At 44.8% G+C, this 14,022-nt stretch overlaps 1 protein-coding gene across 1 annotated transcript; it reads left to right on the top strand.

Moving 5' to 3' along the window:
* The first annotated feature begins 775 nt into the window (after positions 1-775).
* On the top strand, positions 776-13,809 carry DACT2 (dishevelled binding antagonist of beta catenin 2). Its single transcript, XM_027712080.2, has 4 exons — positions 776-1,093; positions 6,808-6,940; positions 8,449-8,736; positions 11,218-13,809. Exons 1-4 carry the CDS (start codon positions 854-856, stop codon positions 12,969-12,971), a joined length of 2,415 nt encoding a protein of 804 aa, XP_027567881.2. The 5' UTR covers positions 776-853; the 3' UTR covers positions 12,972-13,809.
* Positions 13,810-14,022: the final 213 nt, after the last annotated feature.

Here is a 14,022-nt window from a genome sequence, read left to right as displayed (position 1 = left end):
TTTAAAGCAACTCCTAAGCCCTTCATATTACCTTGGGGCGGGGGAGAGGGCTGAGCCACACCTTGACCTCAAGACAGGACTCTGCCTTGCTTCCAAAGTGAGAATCAACAATTCAGTACATGACAGCGAACTTGTGCAGTGAGATCCCAGCTGGGTCGGTTCCTGGAGAGCAAGATAAGGAGTGCCAGTGCTGTGCCTAGCTGGGGGCACCACCAGCCAGGAGGAGAAGCATCGGAGTTACAAACGCCACGTTTTTGTGAGGGAAGCATTGCTATACCTGGGAGCTCACAGCACCATACCCTCGCATCACTTCCACTTGCACGCGGCTGCAGCACGACGCTGGGCTCAGCTCCGATCTCCGCAGCATCCCTGGGGCTCGCTGCCGGCAGGGACCGGCGCTCTCGCCCCGGACCTGCCTGCTGGCCCCCCAGGACCTGTCTCTGCCCGGAGAAGGCGGGTACCCGACCCCCCTTCACCCCCGGGGCGGGGGAAGAGGCGAGAGCAGTCCCCCGGGCAGGGGCAGGAACGGGGCAGGCGGGAGCCGCCCCCTGTGCGGGGCGGGGGGAGCGCCGGGCACAGGCTGCTCTCCTCGCGTATCCACCCGAGAGGTGGCCCCGGCACTGCCTGGAGCCGCAGCCTCTTCCCTTCGCTCCCGCCCTCCCTCTCTCCCTCCCCTGTCCCCACCTCTTCTCCAAAACCGCAGGAGCCGCTGCAGCTCTGCTTCACTCGCTCGAGTGCCAGCGCCGGAGCGGGGCGGTCAGACCCCGCCGCAGGCACGGCCCGGGGCGGGAGCAGCCCCGTCGCCTCCCCGCCGCCCCACTGCCATGGCCGGAGCCGCGGCCCAGCGCTGACGATGCTGCTGGGCGCCCCGCGGCCGGGAGGCTGGGATCGCGGCCGGGTGGGAGAAAGGCTGCAGGCGGCCCTGGCCGGCCTCCAGGAGCTCCAGGTGCTGCGGGAGAAGCAGCGGGAGCTGGTGCGGGCCGCCCTGGCCATGCCGCAGCGGCCGGCGGCGGGCGGAGAAGAGCAGCCCCTGTCCGCCCACAGCAAGGAGCACCGTCTGGAGGCCACCCTCTCCGCCCTGAAGGAGCAGCTGGTAAGGGACGGTGCGGCACGGGACGCCCCGTTACCCGGCTTCGTGAGTCCAGCCGCGGTGGTGACGGCGAGCGGAGGGGAGCGCCGCCGGGCTGCCGGACACCCGGCCCCGCCTCTGCAGCCGCCGGCGCCGTGACGGGACCGGGAGCAGGCGAGCGCTGCAGCCGCGGCCCCTGCGCTGCCCCCGCCCCGCCAGCCGCAGCTCCCCCCGCGGGCAGGTGCGAGTCGCGGCTACAGCCCCGCTATAGCAGGCGGGAGCTTCCTTTCCTCAGGCGGGGTTCACTTGGGCGGCCCGAAACAGACAGCGCTGGTAGCGGGCTCCGTGCCAGGAGAAGCGCTCGGGAGAAGTTGTTAATCCGGCACCGCTCATTCACCGGAGCCGAGGAGTAGGTGATGATTAACTTCAGCAGTACAGCGCTCGGCTCTCAGTGGCAGCAGCCGTTTGCATAGGAGATCAAAAGGCACACGGAGGGAGATACACATGCACAGACTAAGCGCCCGGGGTGGGCGTGTGCGCGCACACCTATGTGTGCCCGCGCGGGTGTGCGCCCGTGGGAGTCGATCCTCCAGGAAAGGCTTCATGGGCCAGGAGCACTTTGTTCTTTCCACGGATTGCGTGATCAAAAAGGAAGAATAACTGAATGCCAGGCCTTGTATTTAAAGCGTTACGTTGGCAGCTTGCACAGCTCTTTTTGTGAAACTGAAAAAAACTGAATTGAAGCTGAAACAAGTTTCATAGGTGAGACAACAATCAAAGGGTAAAGGGCGTTAATCTCCAGTGTGGGCAATTACACACTTCAGTAAACTCAGACTTAATTCAGAATTTTTTCCTTTCCTGTACTAGTGGAAGGCTTGGCCATCAGTTATCAATCAGGTGTGAAAACAGCGTGGTTATTTGCTCCCCATAGGCATCTTTATCAGGCAGCATCTCAGAATAAAACTGGCTTTAACCTTTAGGGAAACCTAGCCACCACTCTGTGAAAACACGGCAGCAGGCATATCTTGATTAAGAAGACACAGGACAAGTGGACGGTCAGCTGCTTGATTACGTGTCATTGATAATTTTAAGAAATGACTACATTTTTTCTTCTTTTTTTTTTTTAACTAAACAAAAGAATTGAAGGCATTTATTGCCTGTCTGGGGCTTCTGGAGTAACAGAATCACCCAATGACCTCTGACCGTAGTGACTGTACTTTTTTCATGTCAGCTGTTGTGCTTTAATTACTCATTTGTTTATATATTTTTCAAATAAAATATTAAATTGAAGGTTGCCTTTTCAGGACCTTACTGCCGCCTTTCAAGGCTTTCCAAGCACATGGGAGAAATTAGCCGTTAAAACAGAAGGAAAAACCAGCCTTTAATTGCTTCCCTTAGAAATGTGGGAGTTGAGTGGACAAAAGTAACTCCGTACACCTCTGGAGAGGGAGGGATTTCACCAGTAGGTGCCAGTGCAATTATGGGAAATGTGTTTCTTAGGGTGCCTGGAAAGGAGGTGTTCATAAAGCTTGAGAGGGATGACTACATAAATCCAGAAGTAGGTTCTTCAGCAAAAATAGAGTTCTGTGAATGCTTAAAGTAGTGATATAAAGCTCTTCTAATTGACCCATGGCTCTGGAAGCTTTTCAGACTGTGCTGCTCAGGCGTACTTGTTACCTTTATTGTTTTTTTCCCCCTGCAAACTGCAGACATATATTTGAGTAGAGGTGCAGACCTCAAAGCTGCTTAATAGCAAAGTAAACCCAGTTGAAAACAGGCTTTTCACAGTCCCGTTAGAAGTAGTCCACAGGTCCTAGGATCTCAGCGACCACAGGTGGAAAACTTTCTTGGTGACTCGTAAGCAGTGTATTGCACTCAAAACCCATGAAAATTCTGTTCATGATTGCAGGAAATTAGGTTAAAACTGAAAACAACAGGAAATGCAAAGCACAGCATTCCTCAAGGAGTGTTATGTCTTTGTTGTTGTTGGCCCATGGATGATAGAGTATGTGATTGCTGCTCTGTAAGCTTTCAGATTGAGAAACTCATTAACAATGTAAATGTAGCTTTGCCTTGCAGTGTATCTTGATCCAAGTTTTAAGGAGCGCTGTAGCTCTGGGCTTTAGCATGGTCCTGGGTTAATTCATAAAAAGTTTGGTCCTTGCAACATAAAATCGGGAAGCTGTGTCAGCTGGAGCTGGCTCAGGGCATCTCAGTGATGGAAAGAAGGCAGATAAAAAGTCAAGCCAGGCTTCTATAATGGTAGGGTAAGAAACAGAAGAGCAGAGTCAGTACCCTCAAGGACTCAAGTCCCAGTAGTGGAAACGAGCGGAACAAAGCCATCAAGTGCCGTGGGGACCAGGTGCAGATGCCATTCCAGAATCCCAGTCTTCTCCCGTTAGGAGCATTTACCAGAGACAGACAGCAGCTGGCCTGTACTCTAACAGCCTACATTCTGATGTAGGCAGTCTGCTGCCCCTAACAGTCACATCCTGTGTTGCCCCAGCCAGTGGCTCTTTTTGGTGGCCAGGGTCTCTTCTGGCAGCTGCAAATTACTACAGTGCCAGCAGGGTCAACTGTGAGTAGAAGAGGAGCAGAGTTAAGTGATGCTGCCCACCGCCAGAGATCCCAAAGCTACTAAACTTCTCTTAGCCAAACAGTATCATGGTGATATAGAGGAAAAAGAAGAGATGCAAATTCAGGCTAATACAAAGAAAGAAATCTATGATCACTGTTCAAGTAGGTGGATATCAAAGGCTACAACATCCAGTATTTTCTCAGCTCTTTCCTCAGAGGACATGTTTATAAACCATTTATTTGATTTGAATCTGATGATTTTGTTTTTGCAAGCTTTCAGATGATTTATGATGTTATAAAAATGTGAGAAGGGACACATTATATTGAAGAGAAAAAACCAAACCCTTGATCCCAGCATTTTACACAGAACTTTTTTCCCCTTTAGATAATTTTAAATAGGAGAAGACATCTTTTAAACCAGAGATATTATCTTTTTTTAATAAACTAACTTCAAGTTTTGTCAACTTGAGAGAAAGAGATGCTTCCAGAAGGAATTCAGCGCACTCTAGAATACAGGTCTAGGATAGGTGATATTAATTTTCCTCTGAAATCGGCTGCTTTGCACCATCAGTTACAAAAAGACCCAAAGGTCTTTTAGATGGCCAAAACCAGGTAAGAATTCTATCTTTTATGCATTCCAAAATACAGTCAGATTAATAGAACTATTAGGTGCTAACTACAAACAATAAGTGTCACACACACACCCCTTTATAACACATTAATAGTTGAGAATAGTCAAGTATGACCAGTGGGTTTTGGTGCCTTAATTTGAGGTGTCAGCTTGTGTTGCTGTAAAGGAACCTGCTTTTCAGAGAGTGTTCTTTATTCTGAAAAATGTGTGGTATGGTGATATGCCAGATTTGGCTCCCCAAAACTGTAGTCCATTCATAGTACAAGTTGTTTTGGAAAGTTTGGTCCCACACTGCGCAGTGTACAAAAGTATTCACAGCTGCACTGCCCAACGCAAACAGATGGTTTTACCTGTGAAGTTTTGTCGCTTGTAAAATTCATGTTGTGAGTTGAGAAAGAGTGAGTTTTTGAGTGCTGCTTAACGTGGGTAGTGGAGCAATAACAGCCTCAAACAAACACACCGGAAAAGTCATTCTTATCCAAATGGTTAGAGGAATGCTTCTCCTCCCTGAGTGCAGAAGTAGTTAGCTGAAAGATCAAAGCTATGGAGTCTGCTGGAAACCCAATGGTGTGAGACACCATAAAAGAGTTAAAAACGATGATGTAAATCATGTGTGTTGGTTAAAATGCTGTGAAAGCGCAGACAGAACCTAGAGGTATAATAAATAATGTTTGAATACCTGAGAGCCTTGTGGCCTCTCTGTCATTAATCAGAAACCACAGGCTGAGGGATTGGCTGGCAAAACATTAATCATTAAGCAATTAATTCCAGCCATGAAAACAAAACTTTGTGATTTCCTGAGTAGGTGGGATTGAAGAAGGCATGGCATGGTTTTGCTTTTTTGTCAGGAAATAAAGAAGTACTGACAAGGTCATACATTCATCATTCAGATGGGATAGAAAATCTCCTTTATTACCCAATTCTTCTCTTCCTTTTGGTTATATGAAACAGGAAAAGGGAAAGTCACCATGGGTTTTCCTAGGAAGTAGTGATGAGCCACTTGAGCTTAAACCTTTCTAGAAGTGTGATGCTAACAAAAAGGGGCTTTGTTTCTTGTGTCTTATATATTCCTCCAGCTGTCTGTAAAAGCATAATAGAATACCTTTTTTTTTCTTCTCAGCAGCATCACCAGCCCTAACAGTTGTTTTGTGAAACTTGGGACATCTGTCTTTTGTCTGTTTTTTCTGTTTTCCTTCCATCATAGTTCCTAATCATTTACTGATTACTTTAGGATCTTAGGATCTTTCTTTTCTTTTAGTATTTATAGCTATGGAGAAACCTAAAAATGCAAATATTAAAAGCTGAATAATCCGTACGAAAGGAAAATGAAGTTGAAAATGTGTACATACTGATTTTGATTTTCTGCACATCATTTAATTTTGCAGATACTTTAATTGGTTCTAGAGACCTGATTTTTTGGTTTTCATATTTGAGGTTGGAAATGCTGCTAGAGCTGCCACTTGTATTTTTAAATGTGAGCTGTACACATAAAGAAGAATCTTAATCATGTTTTTCTTGCAATTACTGAGTGGAAACCCATACCCTCAGGGGCTTTGAGCACAACTTTTCAACCAGCTTCAAGAGACCACCTTTCTGTATAACCTTACTGTAAAGTACTGTAGGATGCATGGTGAGGTGAGATATAATTAGAAGCTGCCTAAATAGTGACTGGGCTTTAGATAATTTGCCAAGTGCTATGTGAGAAGTTTGTCACAGAAACCAACTGTGGTTCTTTGGCTGGTACCTAACGCCTGGCCATCTGCCTCTCCAAGCTGACGGCAAAAATACTGGGGGAGCAACTGCGGGAGCTGTTACCTCAGATCAGCCTGGTCGTTGCTTGCAGTAGACGACAGACATTGTTGCTGGCTTCTGAAAGACTATTGACAAACTTGAGACACCTTTTATTTTAAATACAGTAATTTTCCCCTCAGTATTCAAGTGCTAGCTGCTTCTTGCATGAAATGGGTGGAAATATCTAGCCACAAGACATGCAAGGAAAACTTGCAGCAAAATAGATGTCACAATTCTTGCAGTGTATCCTTTCAACTATAAACACGTCATCAAAGCCAAGGGTTTTACTGCATTGAGTATGCTGCCTTAACTTTGTGTGGCAATAAGGTACCTCTACATACAGCAGTTTGCTTTCATCAGGCAGACAATCCATGACGTTTGTCTCTTCCTCTGCTCAGAGGCAGAGTGCAGTACATATAAGAAAATGTTAATTAGTTAAAAGATTGCTGTTCTCTTTAGAGATAGAGTTCCTGCCATAAGTGTAACAATAAACCCAAAGCTTAAAATTTGAGAACATGTTCAGCTGGGCAGAAGACAATATATACTGAGAAACAAAATGTTTTGTCCTTGTCTTATGTCAGTGTCATTACAGAGAGCCAATTGCAACAGTCCCTAACTAAGCAAAACACTTGAGAGCAGAATCTGGCTGGCACAGGTGGCCTGAATTCATGCATTGTTGCTGAGATTCTGACTGTGATTATTCTTCATTTCCTCCTTCTTCCCTCAACTTGTGATTTAGTCTCGTTTGAGGAGACAGGATGTCGGCTTGAAAAGCCACCTGGATCAGCTAGACCAGCGAATAAGTGAGCTGAAATTGGATGTCAGTAAGACCTCCAGTGAATACTTGGATAGTGACAGCCGGCCCAGCTCAGGTAATATGCACTTGGCTATTTATTTCATGGGGTGTGGTGCTGGGAGAACTGAAGAGTGTCAACTGCTTAGCAAAACTCCCTGTATTGTTTGGTCAGAAACAGTGTCCCATGGCTGAGGTAGAGAGTAGTCATCTGGCACAGAGCTAACTCACAGAGCTGATAGGAATTCTACTGAGAAACTGATTTAGTGGAAAGCATTCGTTCACTCAAACAGTATTTTTTCTGGATTTTTTAAATTTTATTTTAAAATTAACCTTGTAGCCACACATGGAAGGAGGAAGAGACATGTACTTATTAATTACCTTAATTATTTATTACCTTATATTATTATATACCTTAGTTATTAATTACGTAAATTAACTATCCAGTGTAGAATGACCATTGGCAAAGTGGCTAGAGTACTTAAAAGAAGTGAAGGAGACCAACATCCATATCAATGCTCTGCTTGAATCCAGGAGGGTTCTGAGCCTCACTAAGGCTTTGAAGATCACTAGTATTGGAGTGCTCCAGCCAAATGAATGTTTGATCATTTATGTAGAAACAAAACAGCTCTATTAAAAGACACTGAGAAAAAACACCTCAAAAGTTTGCTGAGTAAAGATCTCATGAACAGAAAAATACTGGGTATTAGGTTACTGGTGTGATTCACAGAGAGAGTTGTACTGCAGACTTTTATAGCTAGGGTGTCTGTTAAAACCGGTTTCTGTTATCTAGTCTGAGACAATGAGAGTAGTTCTTTATAAACAGAATTTTGGAAAGCCTCAAGTCTTCAGTGAGACAAGGAAAGATTTATTTTCTTTCTATACATCATACAGATTTGCAGCCTAGTGCTTAAAGGGGACATAAAACGTGCAAGTTTCTGTTGAGCATTTAAGTTCAGGATTTGTGCACTTAGGCACATGCACATAGTTCAAAAGGAAACAGCTTCTTTTCTGTTATAGAGAGGAATAATAAAAATTCCTGTCTTGAATTTATACAGAGCCTTTTTTAATACTTCCATAATTACTTGGCAGTGATCTCAAGACCTGGAGAGGGAAGATAGCTTCCATTCTCTGCTCTTAGACATTCCATCTATCATAGGCTTGGCAGCTCTGGTCACAGGCTAGTTTTACTCTACTTTCCCATCCAATATGTGTTTCTATTCACCCAGCACAAGTTACAACAGTGTAAGACAGCCCTATTTTACACCAGTTGCATAATAGTGCCCAAAGACGTTCTCCAGTGAAGAACTGGGCGTGATGGTGCTACACTTCACCCCATCCCACCCTCATAACTAAGCAGGCATGTGTGTGCCAAGCTGGCTCAGGGCCTAAGTAAATATGCAGAAGCCCTGTAAAATTTGGTTGAATTAGAGTATACCTCTGCTAATGTTACGTAAATAAATGATCATAAATTTAGGCTTGTGGCACATAGCAAATGAAGATTTATTGTATTCTCTGCATTTTTCTTCTACAGAGCATGTTTAGTTGCTGTAAGTATGAAATATCCTATTTATTTTAACTCTGCAGGATTCTATGACCTGAGCGACGGTGGTTCTTGCTCACTATCCAATTCCTGTACCTCTGTGTACAGTGAATCCATCTCCTCCTCCCACACCAGTCTCTTGCCCAGCTCTCAACACCCTAAAGCAAGGCTCAGTGTGTTTGATTACCGACCCAAGTCTGCAGATGAAACTACTGTGCACACCACCAGCTTCCAACAGCAGGGGACCTATGTCGGTGATGGATGTCAGATTACAGCTAGCAGAGATGTTTCTGCAGCTCCTGCCAGGTCCAGACCAAGGCCAGTTTCCACAGGTAATTGATGGCAGAACTGGATACTTCATTCAAGAGAAGAGCAGATTCCTGGTTATTCCTTTTAGGACCTTGTATGCCAATGTTTAATCAATATATAACTCTCCTTTTCAATACACAAAAAGAGAATTGATCAAAACCACAGAGCCAAACGGTTTACTGTCCAACTTTCACTTGTCTCCATACTCCGATATTTTTAAACAATATCAAATACAAGGATGAAACAGTAACAAATACATGGATGAAACAAGAACAAATGTGAGGCCTCTGCATTTAGAAATGGAAAAATACTTTAGTGTATGAGATAAAATTGTAATGAATGTTGAGATTTTTATTTAATTGACCTGCATGTGAAATCAGAAAATTTTCAGTATTTGAAATACCTTGTGTGAAGGTGGAGGAATGTATGAAAGATCTAAAGTGAACTCAAAATTTCCTATTTATTCTAATTAATGCGGACTCAAACAATAACTCTTTTTCATAATTTATTGTGTACAGTTAGGGACAACAGAGGCCAAAAGTTAATTCTCTAGAAGGCAGTCATGAGCCTAATAGTGGATCAACCATGAGTTTGCATCATACCTTTAGACAAAATGTACAAGTCCATTAACATTCCAAATCTCTTGTTTACCATCTGTGAAGTGACATCATATCACTTCTTATTATGGATTCTTCCATGACCTCAAAGCAATCTTTTGTTAGTACAATTCTTATAGTGATCCAGTGAGATGGATGACAGTTCCATTATAGAAACAGAGAAGCCATAGGGAACATCATTCCAAGTACCATGCCACTCTGGAATCATTCCCACAACTATTTGATGTGAGCTAACTCACCTCTGGCTTGCTTGGAGTAGAAACAAAGACCTGTTCTATACCTATGTGTGCAGACACACCTGACGAGATGGCGGTAAATTATAGCATAAAAGCAAAGTCTTCTCAAGGCTTGTCAAAGGCTGGGGATTAAGCTGAGCTTAATGATCCATGACTTCCACGTTCAGATTACAGATCTTTTGCTCAATCAGAAACTTTCCTGCCTTGCAACATTTTGCTGAAACCCCAGGGACTTTATGGATTTTTGGATCTAGAAATAGACTAGCAAAAAAGGGAATAGTTGATATTGAGGGATGTGGGAGAGGGGCTACAGACCTCCTTCAGACATCCTTTCTTTTTCCACCACCATCTCCCTTCTTCCTGGCTACAACCTCTTACTTCCTTCCATATGAGAAACGTAAGTAGTGGGGTAGTAGTGAGTGTAGTCTTGAAGAAACAATTCTTACGCAGTTGACCACACTGCAAGAAGTGAAGCAAGATGTTACTTCAGAAAATCATCATTTGGAGAGGGGAGGAAATTTCTCTTTTCCACTCCTTAGCTTGTCCCCACAGGTAACTGCAGGTACAAACCAACTGCCATTTCTTTCAGTGGCAAGCAGAAGGCTTGCTGAGACACCACAAGCACAGCTTTCTTCTGACAGCTTCCTGGTTTGATTGTATGAGAGAGCACCATGCTGCCAAGAATTTCCTAAAGAACTGTCATTATGAAATTAAGTTGTTTGAGAAACAATCTTCCTAATCTTTGCTGTAGCAGGTCTGTGAGTGCCTCAGGTAGGACACTGCAGACAACCCCAAATTTTGGAGTCTTCCTGTCACAGGACATAAATAGCCACTGTTTGGGAATTACATGGTTGAGTTTGATGGTTGGGTTTCATGTTAGCATGAAGCAGCCAGGAAAGTGGTTAGGTGAGGATTTGTTGGCACTGAAGTCTGCATTGTTGTACAGAAAAATCCAAGATAACTGATTCCAGTATGCTTAGTCCCAGAGGTAACACAGCATCATAATGCTCTATTGGATGATGCATCTGAATGGAATAACCTTTCTTCACACAAAAACATAGCCTTTCCTCTCTGTGCACAGGGAATGCTTCTGAGGGAAAGGTGCAGGTGCAGCAGTCAAGAGTAACTTAGAGCAACCTTGACAGTACTCCAGAATTGAAGAGATCTGAATTGGTGGCCATAAATGTCATCTTCAGGGACTACTCTTTCCCCCTGCCTGAGTAGTTAACCTTAGGTTTTTTTTCCTCTGTCAAAGTAAAGGTTCTTTAATTCATTCTTCTATGGCTTCTCTGCTAAGAAATAAAAGTAATCCTTTATTTTTGTTTAGTCGGGTTCCCGTTATGTGTGACATTTTAGAACATTTTTATATATGCACAGATTTACTTTCATCCAAGTAGCACAGTTTAAATTTCTTGCAAAGGTGAGAGTTTTATTATTGGCATTAAAAGGCGTTCTAATCTCTGTTATGCTTAGGTGAATAAAAGCTTTAAAGTAATTCACTGACCTTGGAAGACTGAAATTACTTTCTTTGTTCATGCTACTGATTTTAGTAAAAGCCATCACATCCCTGAGATAGCACTTTTAGCATGAGCCAGTTTGAATGTAATTGTCTGTGATTTAATTAGGTTGTTTATTTTCATCCACCATGTAGGTGACTTGGAAAGACTCACTCCAGCAGATGCTAGATTTCAGAAAGAGACGGATCCCAAATCCATATTGCCTCTGTGCCGTAATGGAGACATACACTTGCTCAGCGTGGACCCCAAATTCCAGAATGACTTGGTCTCCAAGAATGGCATTGATGTGTATCCTTACCCAAGCCCCCTTCATGCTGTGGCTTTACAAAGTCCCCTTTTCTCCCTGGTGGGCACATCCCCAGAACTGGACTTCCAGGCTCCTCCCAACAAACCTATGCCTAGTGTGACAGGTCCCAGCTTGATTAGGACTAGGCCAACCACTGAGGCCAAGCCAGGGGGTTACATCAATAAATTACTGCAGCTGACGAGATGCAAAGGGAACAGTCAGGCTGATGCCAGTGAATGGGTTCCAACAAAGAACCAGCCAGCCGCAATGCACCAGAGACTCATTATAACCCCCAGCGCCGGCGGAGTGAAAATTAACAGCAGCAATAGCCAGCTGGAAAAACAGGCGAGTTCTCTGGAAAGTAACAAAGCTGAAGGGAAGCTGTCGAGAGAGGTGTCAGAGGGGGAATGTGCCAAGCAGCATGAGACCATGCACTGTGTGAATGAAGAGCAGCCATTCACTCGGCCTGATACAGAGCCATCAGCTGTGAATAGTTGTTACCCTGCCAAATCAGCAGCAAGGGGTTCTCCTCTGGCAGAAGCAATGGATAGCAGCATAGAGCACAGTTCATCATACTCACAGCTGTGCCAGGAGGACTCTAGCCCAGAGACCTGGAATGCTAAAGCTGTCCCACCCAGAAAGCTGCCCCTCAAAAGGTATGACAATGCCAAATCGACTAGCACTGGGGGTCATGAGCGAGTGACAGGAACTGAGTTTGTTCATGCTCAGTTTGTCCCTGCAGAATCCCACCAAGTCCGGGTAAAGTTTGCCAGCTCCAAAACAAAGGCAGTGAAGATAAAGAGGAGGAACAGTGAAAAGGTACTACGGCCTGGGAAGCAAGCCTTCTGCATGGAGAAGGCAAGAGGGTCCCATGGGGCCACCAGGCTGCCTGCTGAGTGGAATCAGCCCCAAAGGCCACAAGGAGTGAAGAATCTCGTGCGGAGACCTTCTTATTCTGGTGACGTGACTGGCAGGTCATGCTCAGAATCTAGTCTGTTCCCCGTGCAAGTCAGGCTCCCCACCGTGTCATCCAGGCCAGAGCTCTACGGAGCCTCTGCCAGTGCACTGCATTCCCTCGAAGCAGCTTGTGTAGACACAGCCAACAAGAAGAAGCAGCGCAAGTGGCAGTCCACAGTGGAGATCTCTGCCAAGGCCAACCTGGCCAGCGTGTCTCATAGCTTTGGCCTGGGAGCGCCAAGGCAGCCAGCAAGGAGAGCCAGTGTCCTGCGCACTGTCAGTGTGAGGGCTCACTCCAAGAATCAGCGCCACGGAGATTATGCCAAAAGCGAGTCAGACCACTCAGAGTACTCTGCAGAGTGCGCTTCCCTCTTTCACTCCACAATCGCAGAGACCAGCGAAGGGGAGGTCAGCGATTTCACAACTAACCGTTTTGGGGACAGTGAGTCCAGTGAAAGCGATTTGGATGGCAGCAGTAACAGTAGCAGTCTTGCCCTTGACTATGATGAGGGGGATGAAAGTGAACTGATTTGGCCTGAAGGTTCAGTCAGACAATCAGGGACTGTCCAGGCCTCTTCCAAGCCTCTTCCCCCTGTGCCCAAAATCTGTCGCATCAAAGCTTCAAAGGCACTAAGAAGAAGATAAGGAGATTCCAACCTGCCTCTCTGAAAGTCATGACCATGGTTTAAGGGAGAGCAAGCATCTGTTTCTTATAGTGAGGTATCCTGCTGCGTCTCATTTGCAAAACAAGAGAACCTATGTGCAGAGAAAAGGACTCACTTAAAGGAACTGTGAACAATCCCTGAATCTACACAAGGGATTTTGTTAATGCCTGGACAGAAATGTCACTGTATCCAGTTCCCTCTTTTGCCATTTCTGTAAATATGAATCTCTGTATATTATGTGATGCCTTTTTTAACTATCCAGAAGGGTCACCATGGTGAAAATAAAAACATCCTCTGCCATAAGATTTTACAGGCAAACCTTGGTGGTTTGTTAACTATATGCACCCACTGAATCAGTCCCAGACAAAAAGGCTTCCTAAGAGGAAAGTGTACTTACCTCTTGTGAGAAATTCTTTGCAGTCTGAAGTCTGCATTAACCATCTAGCTCTCATTGTGGTCATATGGAAGAGCTCTGTGTTTGACATAGTTTTGCTTTCTTTCAGATCAACCATCCCATACCTTCTCCCAAACATCAGGAGGATGAGTCTGTTCTTCTATAAAAACATAGTATGTTTAATCAAGAAGACAAGTGTATTTGCGAATAACAGGACTTCAGTTTGTTTCCTTTTTTCAAAACTGAGAGTATAAGGTTGTTTTTTTCAACCCTCCTCTTTATTTTCCATGTTATTGTTCATTTGTTGAATGGATGAAAGAACATGAGGGCTCTGTGTCACAGTATATGAATAACTGGGACTGAAATTATAGCTTTCCCCCTGAAATTGCAAACTCAATAAATATTATTTAATGTACTTCTGAAAGTTGTGCTTGTCTGACTTTGATGTCTAAAGAAGATTATTCTCTAATGTCGTGTCAGGAATGCAGAAGAGCTTTTTTTGGTGAAACAGATCTGTGTTTTTATGATCACTGCAGAGGTGTTCATTTATATTTTCAGAGGATCTCTGTAGCTCCCTCAGAAACAGCGTCTATTCACCCTCTACCTCAGGAAACCTGAGGTTAAAACACCTGCTTCT

Source organism: Pipra filicauda, unplaced genomic scaffold (assembly GCF_003945595.2).
Source record: "Pipra filicauda isolate LSUMZ 115617 unplaced genomic scaffold, ASM394559v2 scaffold16_size7369187_pilon, whole genome shotgun sequence".
NCBI lineage: Eukaryota > Metazoa > Chordata > Aves > Passeriformes > Pipridae > Pipra > Pipra filicauda.
Note: the sequence above shows the minus strand (reverse complement) of the source record. Positions and strands in the feature narration are given on the sequence as shown.

What these genes read in the sequence shown, in the direction of transcription:
- DACT2 (XM_027712080.2), top strand. Translation starts at nt 854, where the DNA reads ATGCTGCTGGGCGCCCCGCGGCCGGGAGGCTGGGATCGCGGCCGGGTG. An exon ending in CCGCCCTGAAGGAGCAGCTG is followed by an intron (nt 1,094 to 6,807) that starts GTAAGGGACGGT and finishes CTTGTGATTTAG; the next exon opens with TCTCGTTTGAGGAGACAGGA. An exon ending in TGACAGCCGGCCCAGCTCAG is followed by an intron (nt 6,941 to 8,448) that starts GTAATATGCACT and finishes TTAACTCTGCAG; the next exon opens with GATTCTATGACCTGAGCGAC.